Below are 17,138 nucleotides of genomic sequence, written 5' to 3' on the forward strand. Positions count from 1 at the left end.
TCACATTTCTGTTATAATAGATTTGTATTTTATTAATAATTTGTTCAAATTATAAACTGGTTTAGTGGAAGAGGATTTTGTAAACAAGTTATTACAAATAAGCTTTTCTGTAACAATCTAAAATATTTATTATATTGAGAAATAGATTGAAAGTACTTTTTCATCTTCTCTTGATCAAGTGACTTGGAAAATGAGGTTGAAAATAAGAAGGCCCAGATAGTAAATCTTCAGCAGCATCTATCTGCCCTTGAAAAGGATACTAAACACAATGAAGATCTTCTTAAAAGATGCCAACTACATTATAAAGAGTTAAAGGTAAAAAGCAAAACATAATTTTGTTTTTCTCATTTTAACACTTTAAAGTTTATTTTGGAATTTTGTCACTTCAAGTAGTTCTTAAACACTTTGGCCCCCAAGCCCTTACATTCTTAAATGAGCTTTCATTTATGTGGATTATATCTATCAACTTTTATACCTTTAAAAATTAAAGTAAAATTTTTGGCTAAGTGTAAAACTAAGAATATTTAATAATGAATTTAAAATAATATGAAAAATATATTCTTCAAAACCAAAAAGATTTAGTGAGAAGATTGGCATTTTTAGATTTTTGTAATTTCTAATGTCTGTTTTTATAAAATTCAGTTGATTTATGTCAATTTTTGCATTCAGACCCTTGTGATATTATAAATCACAACCATCTGTACAATTATGAGAAAATGCTCATAAGAGTGATAAATTATGCTTTAGTGTTTTTATGAAAGTAATTTTGACCATGAAGACTTTCTTAAAGGGTCTGGTGATGCCTGAGGGTTACTTGAATCTTAGTTTGAGAATCACTAGGTTAGAGTAATTGAGAGTTTGTGTGTTTCAGAAAAATACTTAGTGTACTCAAAAATGTCATCATTTTAAAATTCTAAGATGGATTAATTTTATGTTTATTGTGTGTGGGAACGGATTAGCAATGAGAATGATGATGGAAGAATTTATTTCTTTCTAACTTCCTTTGGTTTGTTTATTACTAAGGTACCCCTTTTGTCAATTATGGAATCTTTCTGGGTCATATAGCTTTATGGATTAATGCATTCATTATCTTTTCCAAGTGTTTTCTCTCTTTCTTCTTCCTCTTCCTCTTCTTCTTCTTCTTATGTTATTAAATTCTGAATGCTTTCCTTTCAGATGAAAATAAGAAAAAGTATTTCCGAAATTCGGGAACTTGAGAATATAGAAGAACACCAGTCTGTAGATATTGCAACCTTGGTAAAATTCATCTCTTCAGTTGAATATAATGTTAATCAATAAAATTGTCATATAGGTTAATGGCCATCAAATCTCAGCTTTTTTTTAATCCTTTAGTTAAAGCTACTTTTTATGATTGATATCTCCACTCATAATTATGTTAGAAACTAACTGAACTTCAGGCATGTTTTGTGTAGATAACTTTTATGCATAGTTGATTTTGTCTTCTGCTACATGAAATAAAAACTTCATCACAAACTTAATTATGCTTCTGTACAGTGGCCCATTTAGGCACTCTCAGTTAAACAGCATCAGTACAAGTGGACAGAGATGGCAGTACCACCTTTGAGTCAGTCATGTTTTCTCTCTGCCTTTCCTTCCTTGTTTTCTTTTTTCCTAAGTTAATGGCTCCCATTTTAATTCTCCATGTATTCGTTATTCTGTATTTATCTTGTTCCAGCATCCATTTATGACATTCAGCTTATTTTTTTCTGAGCTGCAGTAAACAGTAAGATAAATTTTGCATCTTGTTAAAAAATAGCCACTGTTTGTCAAGTGTCTGTCTGCCTATCTGGCAGGATATTAAATGTTGAGAAATAAGCAGTGAACAAAGTAGCAAAGTCCCATGCTGACAGAACTTCATTCTCATGGCACTTGCTATGGCTTTTTAGTAGAAATGTTTCCACTTTTTATTTTTCTGCTTTTAATACCTTTTATTGATAGATTAAATTTCATGAAGGCATGGACTATGTCTTCAGTTTGGTAACACCTAACACATTGTGTGGCATAAGGTAAATATATTTATATGTACCCCCTTTTTAAAAAAAGGTTAGTAGACAAAAGTTAGTCCTTTTGATTATGATCTCAAGCAGAATATCATTTGACTTATCTACTAAATATCTTTCCTTCTTATTTTTGAACTTCTTTTTTTTTTTTTTTTACTTTCTAATTTACCATTAAGGATATGAAAAAATTCTCATGTGTTTATCTTTGATACGATTTGTCTATAGTCTGTAGTTTCTTCTCACAGAATTGTTTCTTTTTTTTCCCCCCTGTTTGATAAAAGTCTATTAACTCTGTAATCTTTAAATGTTATCAGGAAGATGAAGCTCAAGAAAATAAAATAAAAATGAAAATGGTTGAGAAAAACATGGAGCAACAAAAAGAAAATTTGGAACATCATAAAAGTCTTAAAGTAGAAGCAGAAAACAAGTATGATGCAATTAAACTAAAAATTAATCAGCTGTCAGAGCTAGCAGATCCACTTAAGGTATTTATCACTGTTATCCTATTTGTTCTATACTTTATGTTTTAGTTTTATATCCAAAGTGTTCTTATGGATATTACCCTGTCAGAATTATTGATTAAATGTAAATATAACCAGATTATGAATATATATAATTTATTGTATAAACATAAACACATGTTATAAGTGGTAGGAACCAGATTGTCATCATTTTTCAATTACTATAAAACACCTTTGCCTGTAGGAGAATAAACCACTAGATTTCTCTCTATTTCCTCCCCACAATTATTGCTTTTGTTGCCTCTTTATTTTGTGATATATTTTTTTTTTCCAGGACCAAAAGTTAGGGACATTTTACACATTTATACCGTTACTTGTGCTCACCTGCTCTTTTGTCGCTCCTTTCCTTTAATAATGGATTAATTGCTGTAAAACACAAATTGAAATAAAGTCCTACCCAACTCCTGTTTATCAGCATATCAGTACATACCAGGCTAAAGTCAGTTAATTTTTTGTTTTTAGCATAAGCTCTTTGAGACTACATTTAAGGAAATGTAAGTATTTAACAAGTAAAGTTTCCATCTTGCTAAACAGCTTAGTTCTCAAGTAGCTTATTGTCATTATATTTATGAATAACTCATTTCAGAACCTCAAATTTGATTTATGAGACTCTGAGAAGAGATAATAGTGTATTTTTAAGGGAGAAATTTATATTGATATCACCCTAATTTTCAGGGAAATTGCCCCTTGAATCAAAATGTATTTAGATATTTTTTAAAATTTAAAAGAATTTACAGTATAGGAACTTTACTTGTCTTCATTGAAAATTTTAGGAACGTAATTTGGAGAATTGAGAAAAGATGTGAGGGAGTTGGAGGAGAACTGCCCAGAACAGCTCTTCCCTGTGGTGTTGGTGGTTTTCCTGCAGCTGTCTTATGTTTAACTGGGATTCCTACCTGCCTCTATAACCTAAGGAGACTGAACTTCTTTCTTTTTAGGCTGAGAAGAATAAAAAGAGAAAGGAGGCTGATAAATGAGTGAAGAGGATTATAAAATTTAACTGCAGAGTAGAAAGAAAGAAAAATATTCAAAATAATATTGAGAAAGATAAATGAGAAAATAGTTACTATAAGAAGCAAGAATTAAAAAGACTAAATATTTAAGAATAGAGAATAATATAAGCTTAGTTTTTAAAAGAAAATAAATAGAATAAATAAACATTAAGAATTTCAATAATAGGGACTGGGGATGTAGCTCAGTTGGTAAAGTCCTTGCCTCACATGCACAAGGCCCTGGGTTCAATCCCCAGTACCAGTAAAAAGAAAAAAAAAATAGAATTTCAGTATTAGGAAAAGTTAAATTAATTCAGGACTCCAGAGTTAACAGTGAAATTATTTTAAAAAGAAAAATTGAACATTATACCCATAGATAATTAAAATAAGGTTACTTAATCAAAATGATGTACTCAATACAGAAAAGAGCAAACTTAGCATGTAAATTATTTGTTTCAGGTAAAGTAAAAATGAGAAATGATGAGGAATAGCTATTTTTCTGTGTGTTGTCTTGTTTTGTGTTTGTTTTTTTGCTGGGGATGAAACTGAGGACCTCATGCCTGCTAGGCAAGCACTCCATCACAGGGTTACATACCCCAGCTGTATTCTGTTCTTTTAGGGATTTCTAGGTTAAAGCAGTTCTTGGATCTAGGAGTAGTCCTTAAATAAGTTCAAGAGCAGAAACTGGGCAGAAGGCAATAAGAATTCTTGATCTTAGCTCTTAACCTTGGCTGCAGATCATTGAAGGTAGGAGGTGGGTCCTTCAGTACACTTGCATGTAATTAGCCAGGAGACTTTTTCCTTCTCTCTGTCAGGACACACTAGCTGTCAAGAACAGTCTGACCAAGAGGATTTAGGTAATAAAATAATGTGATTCCTCAGAATATTCCATCACAATATATTAGCACCTTCCAGATATAATCATCTTTTTGCGATTAGGATTTTCATTTTATGATGAGGGGTAGTACAGATGTAGAGTGCTGTACTTAAATATGTAGTCATTGAAGTCTTAGCCTAGGGACTGCCCCCCTACACACACACACACACACACACTTTGAACAGTTAGTTATTTTGATTTACACTTGCGAACATAGTGCTTTTGTTATAAATTAAATCCTTTGTACAGGAAATGGCATCTGCATTCAGCCTGTGAACATACATTGTCTGTAGGAGGGTCTCTTGATTTCTGATGTGGATAGTTATTTCCTTTTCTGAATATCTGTTTTCTTTTATGATATCCTTTGGGATTGTTTATTTCTGTCTCTGTATAGCTATGATTCTTGACGCTAAACATGATGATTATGGTATATTTGACCAATATCAGCTGAAGTATAAATACAAGTGAACTGATTAAACTAACTAAAATTTATTTGGTGGTTCTTATCAGTAGCCTTTAAAAAGTCATTTTATTGAGATAACTGATGTACAATAAATACACATATGTAAATGTACAATTTGGTAAGTTTTGACATCTATAAACCTGTGAAACTTTCCCCACAATCAGAAAAAAGGACATAATCTTTCATGCCCTTAAGTTTCTTATGTTTCTTTTTAATCTCTCCCTCCCTGTTTCCTGACACTTATATTTAGATAGGCACCATTTCATTTCTATTACCGTAGTTTGTGCATTTTCTAGGATTATTTTCACTAGTCCCCATTAAACCACAATTTCACTTACTTTGGTTTCAGTTACCCTGGTCAACTGCAGTCCAAAATACTACTTGTATTGACTCAAGAAAGAGACCACATTGACATTATGTATATTGTTATAATTATTCTTTTGTTATTATTAATCTCTTGTGCCTAGTGTGTAGTAAAAACATAGCAATATAAGGTTAATTAATGTCCATGGGGTTTTGGAATATATCCCCACAGATTAAGAGGGCACCACTGTATCCAGCATTTACATTATTTTAAGTTTTTTTTAAGGCAAATGATTCTCTATAAACTATCTTATTTACAAAAAATATAATTGACTGTATCATAACGTATGGAGACTTCTTATAAAAAATTGGATATAAAGTGATTTCTTAATTTTGGGAAACACCTTACTTCAGACATGTTGTGAACATAAACTCTTAATCCTTTATTCTTCATGCAGCATAATCCTACCCATTTTACTGAGTTGTTAATTTTATATCTGGACTGGAAAATTTTTTAAAAGTAATCTTTATAGATTGTTTTGTTTTTATTCAAACAGGATGAATTAAACCTTGCTGATGCTGAAGTGGATAATCAAAAACGAGGGAAGCGGCATTATGAAGAAAAACAAAAAGAACACTTGGATACCTTAAATAAAAAGAAACGAGAACTGGACATGAAAGTAAAGGAGCTGGAGGTTAACCATAACTTTTTAAATTTCATGTTAATCTTTTTATTGTAGCCTTACTCATGATTATTAAAGTGTATTTTCTCTAATGTCATGTTTCTGAAAACAGACAAATGTTGAATTTCTGTCTTTTATAGATTAACAGGTGTTTGGATGAATCACCACAAGAAGAGGCTTAGGGACCCTCAAAGTGTGAGGACTGAATAGATAAGACTCCTTCTATCCCATAGCAGTATACATGGCTGATAAAATGGCACTCACCTGGCTAATATAGCTGCCTACTTGGCCAGCATACTATCAGAAAAAGGCACCCCTTCATTTGAGACTCTGGGGTGTGGGTTGGGCTCCACTTTAGCTCCTGTCAGTCACACTTGTTGACAACTAAGCAGCAACCTTGACTTTAGGGAATAAATTGAAGCTAGTCTTGTAACTAGATGGATTCCAGTTTTTGCTTTTATAATCTTAAGGAAAACAATTTAATCATTTCCCTATTTGTACTTGTAATAGAGAAGGTTTTGAGTATAAAATAAGTGTTGTATGTAAAAGTTCTTCTTATTTTTGCATTATTTACAAATAATAGGGTCTTTTGGTGTGTGTGCTTTTAATACCATTGGTGTTCAGATTGCATCGTAAAGCATATGGAAAGTTGTGTCAGACCTCAGGTCCTTGGGTGCTGACTTTTTGTCATTGCTCTTTTAAGTTTATATATAGTGAATGTAATACTCTGGTTTTTTTTGGTTATTAGTTATAGGTGAACACAATGTCTTTATTTTACTTTATGTGGTTCTGAGGATCGAACCCAGTGCTAGGCGAGTGCTCTACCTCTGAGCTACAACCCCAGCCCTGTAATATTCTCTTGAAGATTTATAACAGCTCTGAACTATGTCCTTAATATCAAGTTTACTTATATAACGTTGATATTAAATGTAATTAAAATACAAATATTGAACTTAAGTTCAGAATTTTATTTTTCATATTTTGGCAAAAATGGTATAATGAATTATCTTATAAAAGAAGAATTTTAAAGATACTGAAGTTTAGTTTAATTGCACACACCTATAATCCCAGCTACAAAAGAGGCCCAGGCAGGAAGATCATGAGTTCAATCCCAGCTTGTTCAGGCAACACAATGAGATCCTGTCTCAAAAACAAAACAATAAAAAGATGTTAAACTCCTGTATTCTTAGGAGAAAATGTCACAAGCAAGACAGATCTGCCCAGAGAGAATAGAAGTAAAAAAGTCTGCATCAATTCTAGACAAGGAAATTAATCGATTAAGACAAAAGATACAGGCAGAACATGCTAGTCATGGAGATCGAGAGGAAATAATGAGGTAAGAGTGGTTGATAGCTTTTCTGGTTTATTATATAATCCAGACATATTATCAAGACATTAAAAAAATGTTTATAGGTCTTTCATTTTTGGATGAAGTGTTGCTAAGGCATATAGTTGTAGCTGAACTAGTTTGTGTGTGTGTGTAGACTAGGAAATGGATTCTGGGACCTCATGCATGCTATGCTTTGCCACTGAGCTATACCCCAACCCTGAACTAGTGAGATAATCCTTAGTAAACAAAATAGGTAAGAAAGATGTATATTAGTTATTATTACTGTCTTTCAAAGAAGCATTTAAGCAATGTGTGTCTAAATGTTGAAATTTCAACAGAGCCAAGTTATTTTTTTGCTGTAACAAAGTATAAAATAGAACAAAGTTTGTGTTTAGATGTTTATTATATTATTTATTAACACCGGAAAATTAAAAATAGTGTGCAACTGTTGAAGAATGGTTAAATTACAGAAAATTGCAGCTGTTACACCATGAAACACTTCTCATGTAAAAAAAAAAAAAGATTGCGAAAACAGGAGCAATTTGTCAGATGTCACTAAATCCCCTCCGTAGGTTGGGAACCATTTTTGCATTTGCGCCAACATTGCATGGGAGGATGCTTTCCTACGACCTTGCCAACAGAATATATATAAAGTTTATAAGTTGTTTTCCTGACCTTTGACTAAAAAATAGTATGTTTATGTAGTTTTAATCACACTCCATCATTATGAATAAAATAAAAATATTTTTCATATATTTAAAAACTATTTTTATACCTTGATTTATGTGTTCTTTCCCACTTTTTAAAGCATTTAAAAAATCTTTTTCCCTTAAATTTTAAGAGCATATTTAGATAATATGGATGAGAAATACTAGCTATGTGTTGCTAGTATTTTTCTCAGTTCATCATTTGTCTTTGAGTTTTTAAAATTGGGATGGTTTCTTTTTTTTTTTTATTGCCATAAAAAGATCATTTAGTTCATTTTGTTATTATTTTATTGTATCTGGATTTGGTGTAATTTTATTTTACTTTTTTGTTGTCAGAGTGAACCCAGGAACACTTAACCATAAATGTTAACTAAGCCATATCCCCAACACTTTTTATTTTTTATTTTGAAACAATGCCTCAGTAAGTTGCTGAGGGTAGCTTGGAACTTAGGGATTCTCTTCAGCCTCTTGAGTCACTGGGATTACAGGCTTGCGCCACTGCTCCTAGCTTGGTGTCAAATATTTTAAAAGCCTTTCTCTACATCTAAATTATGGAAATAACCCACTTGAATCAAAGTGTGGAATATGATATGTCAAGAAATCTGTAATGTTTTGAACAACCCACAATAAAAAATTAAAAAAAAAAAAATTCTAGGCTCCTGCTTCAAAAGAAGCCCTTTAACCTTTGTAAAAAATAAAATAAAATAGAACTCCCAATAAATAAATAAATAAATAAATAAATAAATAAATAATGGAAGCATCCACCTATGTATTTTTATAACTTACATATATTCTTTTTTTTAATATTTAGGTTTTTGCTCTATTTGGAGTTTATTCTTGTGTTTAGTGTGAGGAATGGATTTTTTGTTTTTCAAATGCATCCATTTGAAAAGTTGTTCTGTTTCCTACAAAATGGCACATATGAATATCACCTGTTTTTGCAGATTCATAAGAATTTTCCTCTAGCTTTTATATCTTAAAGGATAATTTTGTATAATGTAAATTCTTTGGCTTTGACTTTCTCTTGAGTATCTTATTTATGATTGCACTTTTCCTTAAAGCCCTGCAGTTTGTCTGGAATGTAAGATTCTGTGATTGCTTTTCCTTTTCTGTATGCATTGTGTAAATTTAAGTCTTTTAGATTTTCCTTTGTCTTTTGAATGTTTTCTCTTTTATTGTTTTGAGGTCTTCAGTTATACAAATTTTAGATATTTTTGTCTTTATCATTTTGGCAAACCATTTTATGTTTGTGATATTTTGAGGTTTTTTTTTTTTTTTTTAATTTTTTTAAGCTGTCAATGGGCCTTTTATTTTTATTTATTTATATATGGTGCTGAGAATTGAACCCAGTGCCTCACACATGCCAGGCAAGTACTCCACCACTGAGCTAGAACCCCAGCCCTTGAGGTATTTTATTTCTGCTTTGAGGAGGTATTCTCTCCTGCCAGCACTTATATTATTTTTCCCTTTAATTTACAGTGTTTAATTAAAATTTTTATCTGTCTTATGGTAGTATTGTTATAGTAAGTTTTTGTTATTGTTGTTTATAGAATTTTGCTGTACTTTTACAGCCTTTTTTTCCCCATAAATATCTTTGTCTATATATTTTTTTGTAACTCATTTTTCAATCAGTTGAATTTACCTGGACTGGTTATTTGAAGGCTGTGAAGAGTAACTGTGGGAGCCTAGGCCAGGGTTGCCTTTTATACGTAGTTAGGATCTATGTCTTTCTTATTGCAGTAGCAGGCTGTCAGTACTGCCTTCTCTAATAGCATTTCTGAGTAGCCATGCCTTCCTTCTCTGACTCTTTGATCTTATCTTGTTCAGGGTAGAGAGATTTAATATTGCCCTTTGTTCTTCTGTTCCCTTGTTGACATCTGTCACTAAGGGAAACATTTTTTTTCCACTGATCTTTTTTTTATATTATAGTAACTAAAGCACATTAATTATACAAATTAGTGGGTTTTGACTATGATCTTTCCATACATGTACATGTGCTTTGAATTGTATCCATCCTCCCTGAGCCCCTCATTTTTTCCCCAAAGAAACTCTTCTTTCCGGTGACTCCTTCACTTTGAGAAGGTGTGTATTTGCTGATATCCCTGAGACCTGCCACCTGTATGCTCCTCGTATTCTACTTTCTTTGTAGCTTGAATTCTTATTCAGTGTAACACATTCGTTGTATGGAACCTGTTCATTCTAGAGGTGTCTTTTGACTGGGAATTAGGAGATAAGCTGCTGCTTTGTACTCACCATACTTTCTGCCTTCCTATTCTCCCAGCTAAATGCTTTTGAGATTTATTTACTTTTCTTGTGAATGATGGTTACTTACTTAATGTTTTGTTCATAAAATAGGCAGTACCAGGAAGCAAGAGAAACATACCTTGATCTGGATAATAAAGTAAGGACTTTAAAAAGATTTATTAAATTACTAGAAGAAATAATGACTCATAGATACAAAACATATCAACAGTTTAGAAGGTGAGTATATTTAAAAAATATTACTTGCATATATTACATATTTGTGTTTTCTTTTTTCACATTATGCTTTATAGATAATAAAATTAAGTTAAAAGAACGTTACGTGATTCATTTGTAACAGAAATAGTACTTAACTTGTCATTTAGGATCCTGTAATCAAAGAATTCTGATTTGAAGGAACCTTTAATAGCAAGCAAGTTATCCAACTGTGCTAGGTATCCTTCACTCTTAGATGACTTTCATTGCTTGAATAGGTTCTTTGAATGAGAACTCATTGGTTCTGAAACAGCTTATTTCACTGTTGGACATGGTTTGGTCTTAAGAGGATACAAGAGTTTGGTGGGGCCTGCTAAGGCAGTATCCCATTTGATTTACCATGGTCTACTAGAATGACATAGTTCTGTAAATGCAGAAACTCTGTTTAATTCATTTTTGTTTCTTCAGTGTCAACTGTGTCCAAATATAGTAGGCACTTGATATACATTGGTTGAATAAATAAATATGGATATGAACAACATATTCAGAGATGCATGCACACAGATTCATAGCAATGGATGGACTCCAGCTAATGTCACAGATGGCAGAATTAAACAAGAGGACAGTTGATAGGGAGGAATGACTCTGGATATATTTGGATCCAAGGCAGCCCTAGTCCTCCCACTTATTTCTCTCAGTGGCATTGCCTCAGTAACATGCTTTTTAACTATCTTTATATCCAAAATTCTATAATCTTAAGGTCATAAAATAAATAAAAATATATCTAGCTGTATTACTTATGGAGAAATTTAGATAAACCCCTAAACAAAAATATAATTGATTATATTTCTTAACATATGTTAGTTTCGAAGTGTATTTTCAGTTTTCTTTAATTTACACAATAGTAATATATTTTTATAGGTTATAGTGTGACATTTTAATTTATGTAGACAATGTGTAATGATCTGATTAGGGCAATTAACATATCCATCACACGAGACATTTATCATTTCTTTTGTGTTGGCATTATTCATAATTGTGTTTTTCATTTTATAGATGTATTATTAAAACTTGAATTAAATGGGATTTTTATCCCATTGGGGCTGCTTTTAATAAAGGTGGGACTAAATGCAACCTTTAATTGAGGTTAATACCTCAAGGCAGTACTCTTTCTGAATACTCTGTCTTGTGAATTATGAGGTTATTCACTCCTGCTAGTGGGAACATGAACTCTTCCTGGCTCTGTGGAAGCCAGGATGCTTCTGCTTTCTTTTCCCAGGGTCACTAGTGTCTTCACACCTGTGCACTGATAGTAATCAACCCACGACTGGAGCAAAACCATGGTAGATCTCTGTAGTTCTCCCTGTGAGCCATCCTCTCCTCTCTAGTCCTCTGTTCCCCAGACTCCCAGCTCTGTCTCCTAACAAGAAGATACCAGGCTTTACTCTTTCAGTGAGTAGGAGTTTGGGATATTCACAGGGCTTAATCAGTTTGTGTCTTTCAGAGATTATTTTTGACTCTAGCTGCCTGTGCTATCTGGTATTCAGAGTCTGAAAACTATTGTTTCATATATTTTATCTAGGTTGTTAGTTTTAGACAAAAGTCTAAACCCAATCTCTATTACTACCTATGTGTTTCCAGGTGGAGTATTTTATTTTTATATCATTATCCAGAAATTTACATTTACATTTATTTTTAAAAAGTATTGCTGTTATGGTTTATTACCTTGATGACATGATTGATATTGTTTACCTAGTCTTAGGAGGAGAATAAAAATTATCAAAATTTTCTAAGTTGTTTGTGGATAACCTTGTCATTTCATGACAATAGTCTGTAGACATCCTGTAAGTGGAAGCAATTGAAGAATACATATTATAACTGCAAGAAAAAAAGTGAACAGGGAATTCTGAAAACCAACTAGTAGTGGTTGCTGTGGTAGCAAAAGAAAATGCAAACTGTCAGTATTTCCTTGTATGGGAAGTTAAGCAGTTTAGGGAAGGAATAGGATGGAAAAGGAAAAAAAATCAAGTTATTCTGAAGAAATAAACCTTACACTAATCAATGAGTAAAGATAGTTTAAAAAAAAAAAAAAAGCCAGTTACTTACTACCTAGACCTTATTTTCTAAATACCGTTCTGTGCTAAAAAGAATCAGGGTTTCATGGAAAAATGCCTAGTTACAGACCTGGGCAGGGAAGGTACAAGAGAACCTCTTACTGTGCTAGAAAGGAAAGAAAGCATTTAAAATCGTGTGTGTGTGTGTGTGTGTGTGTGTGTGTGTGTGTGTGAGAGAGAGAGAGAGAGAGAGAGAATAAATTTAACGACATAGGAGCCAATTTGAAGGGGCTTTCATTGGCAAAATCTGAGACAAAGGTGAGGATCAAAATAAGGACAATAAGGAGTGGTATGGGTAAAATAAATCAATGAGTAAAATAATAATTTCTAATTCCAACCTGCTAAATAAAAAAGGTAGATAAGTAAATAAGAAATTAAAGAAGGAAAGTTCTTCCTTATAGTACGTTGTCACCTACTATATAGAGAAGGAATCAGAGTTTGTGTTGTGCCAGGCATTGTATAAAGCATTATTATAGCATTAAAGAGATTGCCCTGACCCTTTTTGATACTGTGAAGTTGGGAGGAAATAGGCAAATCTATAGTTTAATCTGTTAACCAACCCCTCTAGAGCTTAATTCTTTTAAGGACAATAATTATGTCTGATGTGTTAGGGTAATAATGTCTCCATAAATTAGTCAAATGATTGACATTCATATGAACTAACTTTTGTATAATGGGGTATATTAAATGTAGGATGACATCTTCATTACATAGATGTTTATTATAAAAGTAAATGGACTGATTAAAATGTGGAAACACAAATGAATATAAAAACACAGAAGGAAAGAAACCACCTAAAACTCACCTACTAAAAGGACAACCTATGTCAGCATTTTGATGTATTTCTCTTTGCTTAAATCTGTGGAAACACAAATGAGTATAAAAACACAGGAGGAAAGAAACCACCTAAAACTCACCTATTAAAAGGACAACCAAGATTAACATTTTGGTGTATTTCTCTTTGTTTAAATCATGCTGAAAATATAGTTCTATATATCTTTTTCCTCTTTTTAATTTGCTCAATTTCTTCATTTTAAGGTGTTTGACTTTACGATGCAAATTGTACTTTGACAACTTACTATCTCAGCGAGCTTATTGTGGAAAAATGAATTTTGACCATAAGAATGAAACTCTTACTATATCAGTAAGTATCTTAATTTGTTGCATCCTGATCATTAGGAAAGTTAGCTGCTTTTCTTTTGATTAAACATTCATGAGCTTTAAGCTATTGTCTTTGGAAAACAGAAGAATGTATTTCTAAGTTAAGGATAATCTTTTTTCTATTGTGATAAAAATTAAATGTATTTTACTGAATAAAGCTGCTAACTTAGTTTTGCTTTTTTTTCCCCCAGACAAGCACATTATTTTCTTAGGCAGATAATTACGAACTTTATTTTCATTGACAAGTGACTATCTTGTCTTTCTACTTCATTAGTTTCTTTTAAAAAATTTTACACAGCATTTTAAATTATATGAGACATTGTGTAAAGTCCATAGTCTCTAGTTACTTTGTTGGAAACCAAGAAGGTTCTGCTTCATGTAATTGTCTTTGCATTATTTACTTCTGAAGTAGTTCCTAGCTCTGGCCTCTTCTGAATACACAAAGCACATTCAACTTTGTGGGTTCTGTGGCTATGGATTCATTCATAGGTATATGTATTAAAGGTGGGGTATGGGGATATGGCAATAAAAATTGTATAGTCAGTTCAAGAACAACTACTCTAATCTGGGGAAAATTTTTCAAATAGTTAGTACCATAAATTTTATCCCTTCATTTGAATACTTAGAAGATATGTTATGTGTTTGGAACATCTTTGTCATTGGGAACCTCTGCATTTTAACCAAATTAGGAAGTTAATTTTTACTCTTTCTTTATTTAAATTTCCACTGAAGAATTATTGGTATCTTCTCACCTACCATTTTTTAAAATTTTGTTTTAATTAGTTATACATGACAGTAGAATGCATTTTGACACATCATACCTAAATTATTTTTTATTAAGCAGCGGGGAGTGAAGGAAAGAGAAGGGATATGGTGGTAGGCTAGTAGAATGAATCGAACATTATTACCCTATGTGCGTATATGACTACACAACCAGTGTGATTCTACATCACGTACAACCAAAAGAATGAGAAGTTATATTGCATTTTGATATGTGGATCCTACCATTTGTTTTTAAGAGATCCCATCGTTAAAGATAGAAATATAAAAGTATTGTGAGGAATTGTACTCTGGGTAGAGAAGTGATACATCATGACAGCTCATTGCTTTCACTGCACACTACAAAAAAGCCAGGGAAATAACAAAAATTTGTTTTTGAAGACATTGGAAAGCTACATAGAAGCAACAGTTAACTTGGAATTTCAAGGGATAGGAGAGCCTGCCTAAAGTAAACTGACCCAGCTGTCTCCCAGCCTTACCGTGCCTTACCATGCCTCTGACCTAATAAAAGGATACGTCTACTCTTTGGTGGAATATTATATCATCTGGAGCCTCTATTATTGTTTTACACAGAATATCAAGCTACATCCTGTGGTTAGGAAGAAGGCAAGTGTATCTGTGCTCACCATGTCTGTTCAACATTGTAGTAGAGGTTTTGACCAAGGCTAAAAGTCAAGAAAAAGAACCAAAAGACATGCATTAGAAAAGAAGAAGTCAGGTTTTCTTTATTCACAAATAATATGATCATCTGTGTCAGAAATCTGATGGAATCTGCAGAAAATCCACTAGAACTAGTAAGTGCAACTAACTACCAAAGTTGGAGGCACAATCAATATACAGACAGAATGAATTGTATTTCTATATACTAGCAACAAATGATCAGAAATTGAATTTTCTTTTTTTTTTTGGTGGTGCTGGGAATTGAACTCAGAGCCTTGTGCATGCAAGGCAAACATCTACCAACTGAGCTATGAGCTAAATCCCCAGCCCCAGAAATTGAAATTTTACTAATACCATTTATAATAGCATCAAAAGATAAAACTTAGATAAAAATCTGACAAAAAGTAAGCAAGACCTATAAAATGGAAACCAAAGAGAAATATGGTGTTCATGGATCAAGACTTCAGTATCAAGGTTTCAGTTCTCCCCAAGTTGATCTGTAGATTCTACACAATTTCTATCAAAATATCAGCATGCTTTTTGTAGATATTGATAAGCTGATTTGTACATGGAAATGCAAAGGACTTAAAATAGCCAAAACAACTTTGAAAAGGAAGAACAAAAGTAAAGGTCTTTAAAACTTTCTATTAGCTACAGTAATAAAGACAGCAGGATACTGGTATAGAGACCTTAAGAGAGAGTAGTAAAACAGGATACATATTACAAAGGAGCAAAAGGAAATACATCCTTTGGAAAGGATGAATATATTCTTTATCTTCAGTTGTGGTTTCATAGATGTGTGTATTTGCTAAAATTTAATCAAATTGTTTATTTTAAATATGCCCATCAGTATTTTACACCTCAAAGCTGTAAAAGTTACCAGATAAATGAAGAAGCATGGAAATGTGACTGATACAGTTTTTTTAAAGTGGAAAATAGAAAGACTTACAGATAATAAGTTACAAGAAAGAGCAGATTGATTTTTCTAATTATAATTAACAGGTTAAAGAAAATAGAGTTCGTAATAAACAAAATGAACAAAAAATGCAGAGCTTCAACATAGCATTGAAGTTTACAGAAAGAATTAACAGATATTCTAAAGCAAAAAAAATGCATTTTCTGAAATTAAGAATTCATTGAATGATTTAACAGCCAACTATAGAACAAAGGATAAAATTAGCAGAACTCAAAGGAGGTCAGAGGGAATATCTAAAGTAAAGAACATAAAAACTGAGCAAGGAATACTGAACAGACATTAAGAGATATGCGGGGCACAATCAACAGGTTTAATATAAGTGTAAGAGGAGTCCCTATAGAATAGAACTAAGAATAAGCAAAGAAAATACGTTAACCCAAATTCAGAAACCCTAGCAAACACCAAGTTAGATAACTATAAAGAAAGTCTCACCTAAACACACAGTATACTATCAAGTAGCTAAAAACCAGAAGGAAGCAGAGAGATAATATTAAAAATTATAGGAAGAGAAAAAATAAATATTACTTTCCACATAGCAAGAATAAAACAAGTCAGACTTTTTAACAGGACTTATGGAAGAACAATATCGTCTGACTTAAAATTCTAAATTTTAAAAAACCCTGTGACTTAGAATACTATAACTAACAAAATAATCTATTTTAAATGAGGATGAAATGTCTTAGTTTTCAGACAAAAGCTGAAGAAATTCTCCAGCACACTTGGTCCACAAGAAGTACTACTAAAGAATGTCTTCAGGTGAAAGAAAAGTGATCCTAGGTGGAAACATGTAACTTCTGAAGGAACAGAGATCCCTAAGAAAGGCACATCTATGGGTTGATATAAAATAGCTTTGGCTGTCTAAAACAGCAACAAGATAGTGTCGTGACAGTAACACTAAAGGGGGATCTTTAAGAGCATATGGAGTTAAGCTTTTGTAAGGTTCTTTACATTTTGGAAAGTAATAACATTACTAATTTAAGATCAACTAATACATCAGAGATATGTGTTACAATCTCTAGAGCAACCACTAGAAGAATGTTAAAATAATACATAATAGAGTCCAAATAAAAGAATAGAAAATAAATATACTCAA

General features: G+C 32.2%; 1 protein-coding gene across 4 annotated transcripts in view; it reads left to right on the forward strand.

Moving 5' to 3' along the window:
* The window catches only part of Smc6 (structural maintenance of chromosomes 6), a 76,403-nt gene that overhangs the window by 48,652 nt on the left and 10,613 nt on the right, over nucleotides 1–17,138 (forward strand). For all 4 annotated transcript variants that reach the window (XM_048804781.1, XM_048804782.1, XM_048804783.1 and 1 more), the window contains 7 exons: nucleotides 180–315; nucleotides 1,177–1,257; nucleotides 2,336–2,506; nucleotides 5,735–5,872; nucleotides 7,051–7,196; nucleotides 10,253–10,378; nucleotides 13,507–13,612. In XM_048804781.1, the coding sequence (XP_048660738.1) occupies nucleotides 180–315; nucleotides 1,177–1,257; nucleotides 2,336–2,506; nucleotides 5,735–5,872; nucleotides 7,051–7,196; nucleotides 10,253–10,378; nucleotides 13,507–13,612 (904 nt within the window). The remainder of the gene's footprint in view (nucleotides 1–179; nucleotides 316–1,176; nucleotides 1,258–2,335; nucleotides 2,507–5,734; nucleotides 5,873–7,050; nucleotides 7,197–10,252; nucleotides 10,379–13,506; nucleotides 13,613–17,138) is intronic.

Source organism: Marmota marmota, unplaced genomic scaffold, assembly GCF_001458135.2.
Source record: "Marmota marmota marmota unplaced genomic scaffold, marMar, whole genome shotgun sequence".
Lineage (NCBI taxonomy): Eukaryota > Metazoa > Chordata > Mammalia > Rodentia > Sciuridae > Marmota > Marmota marmota.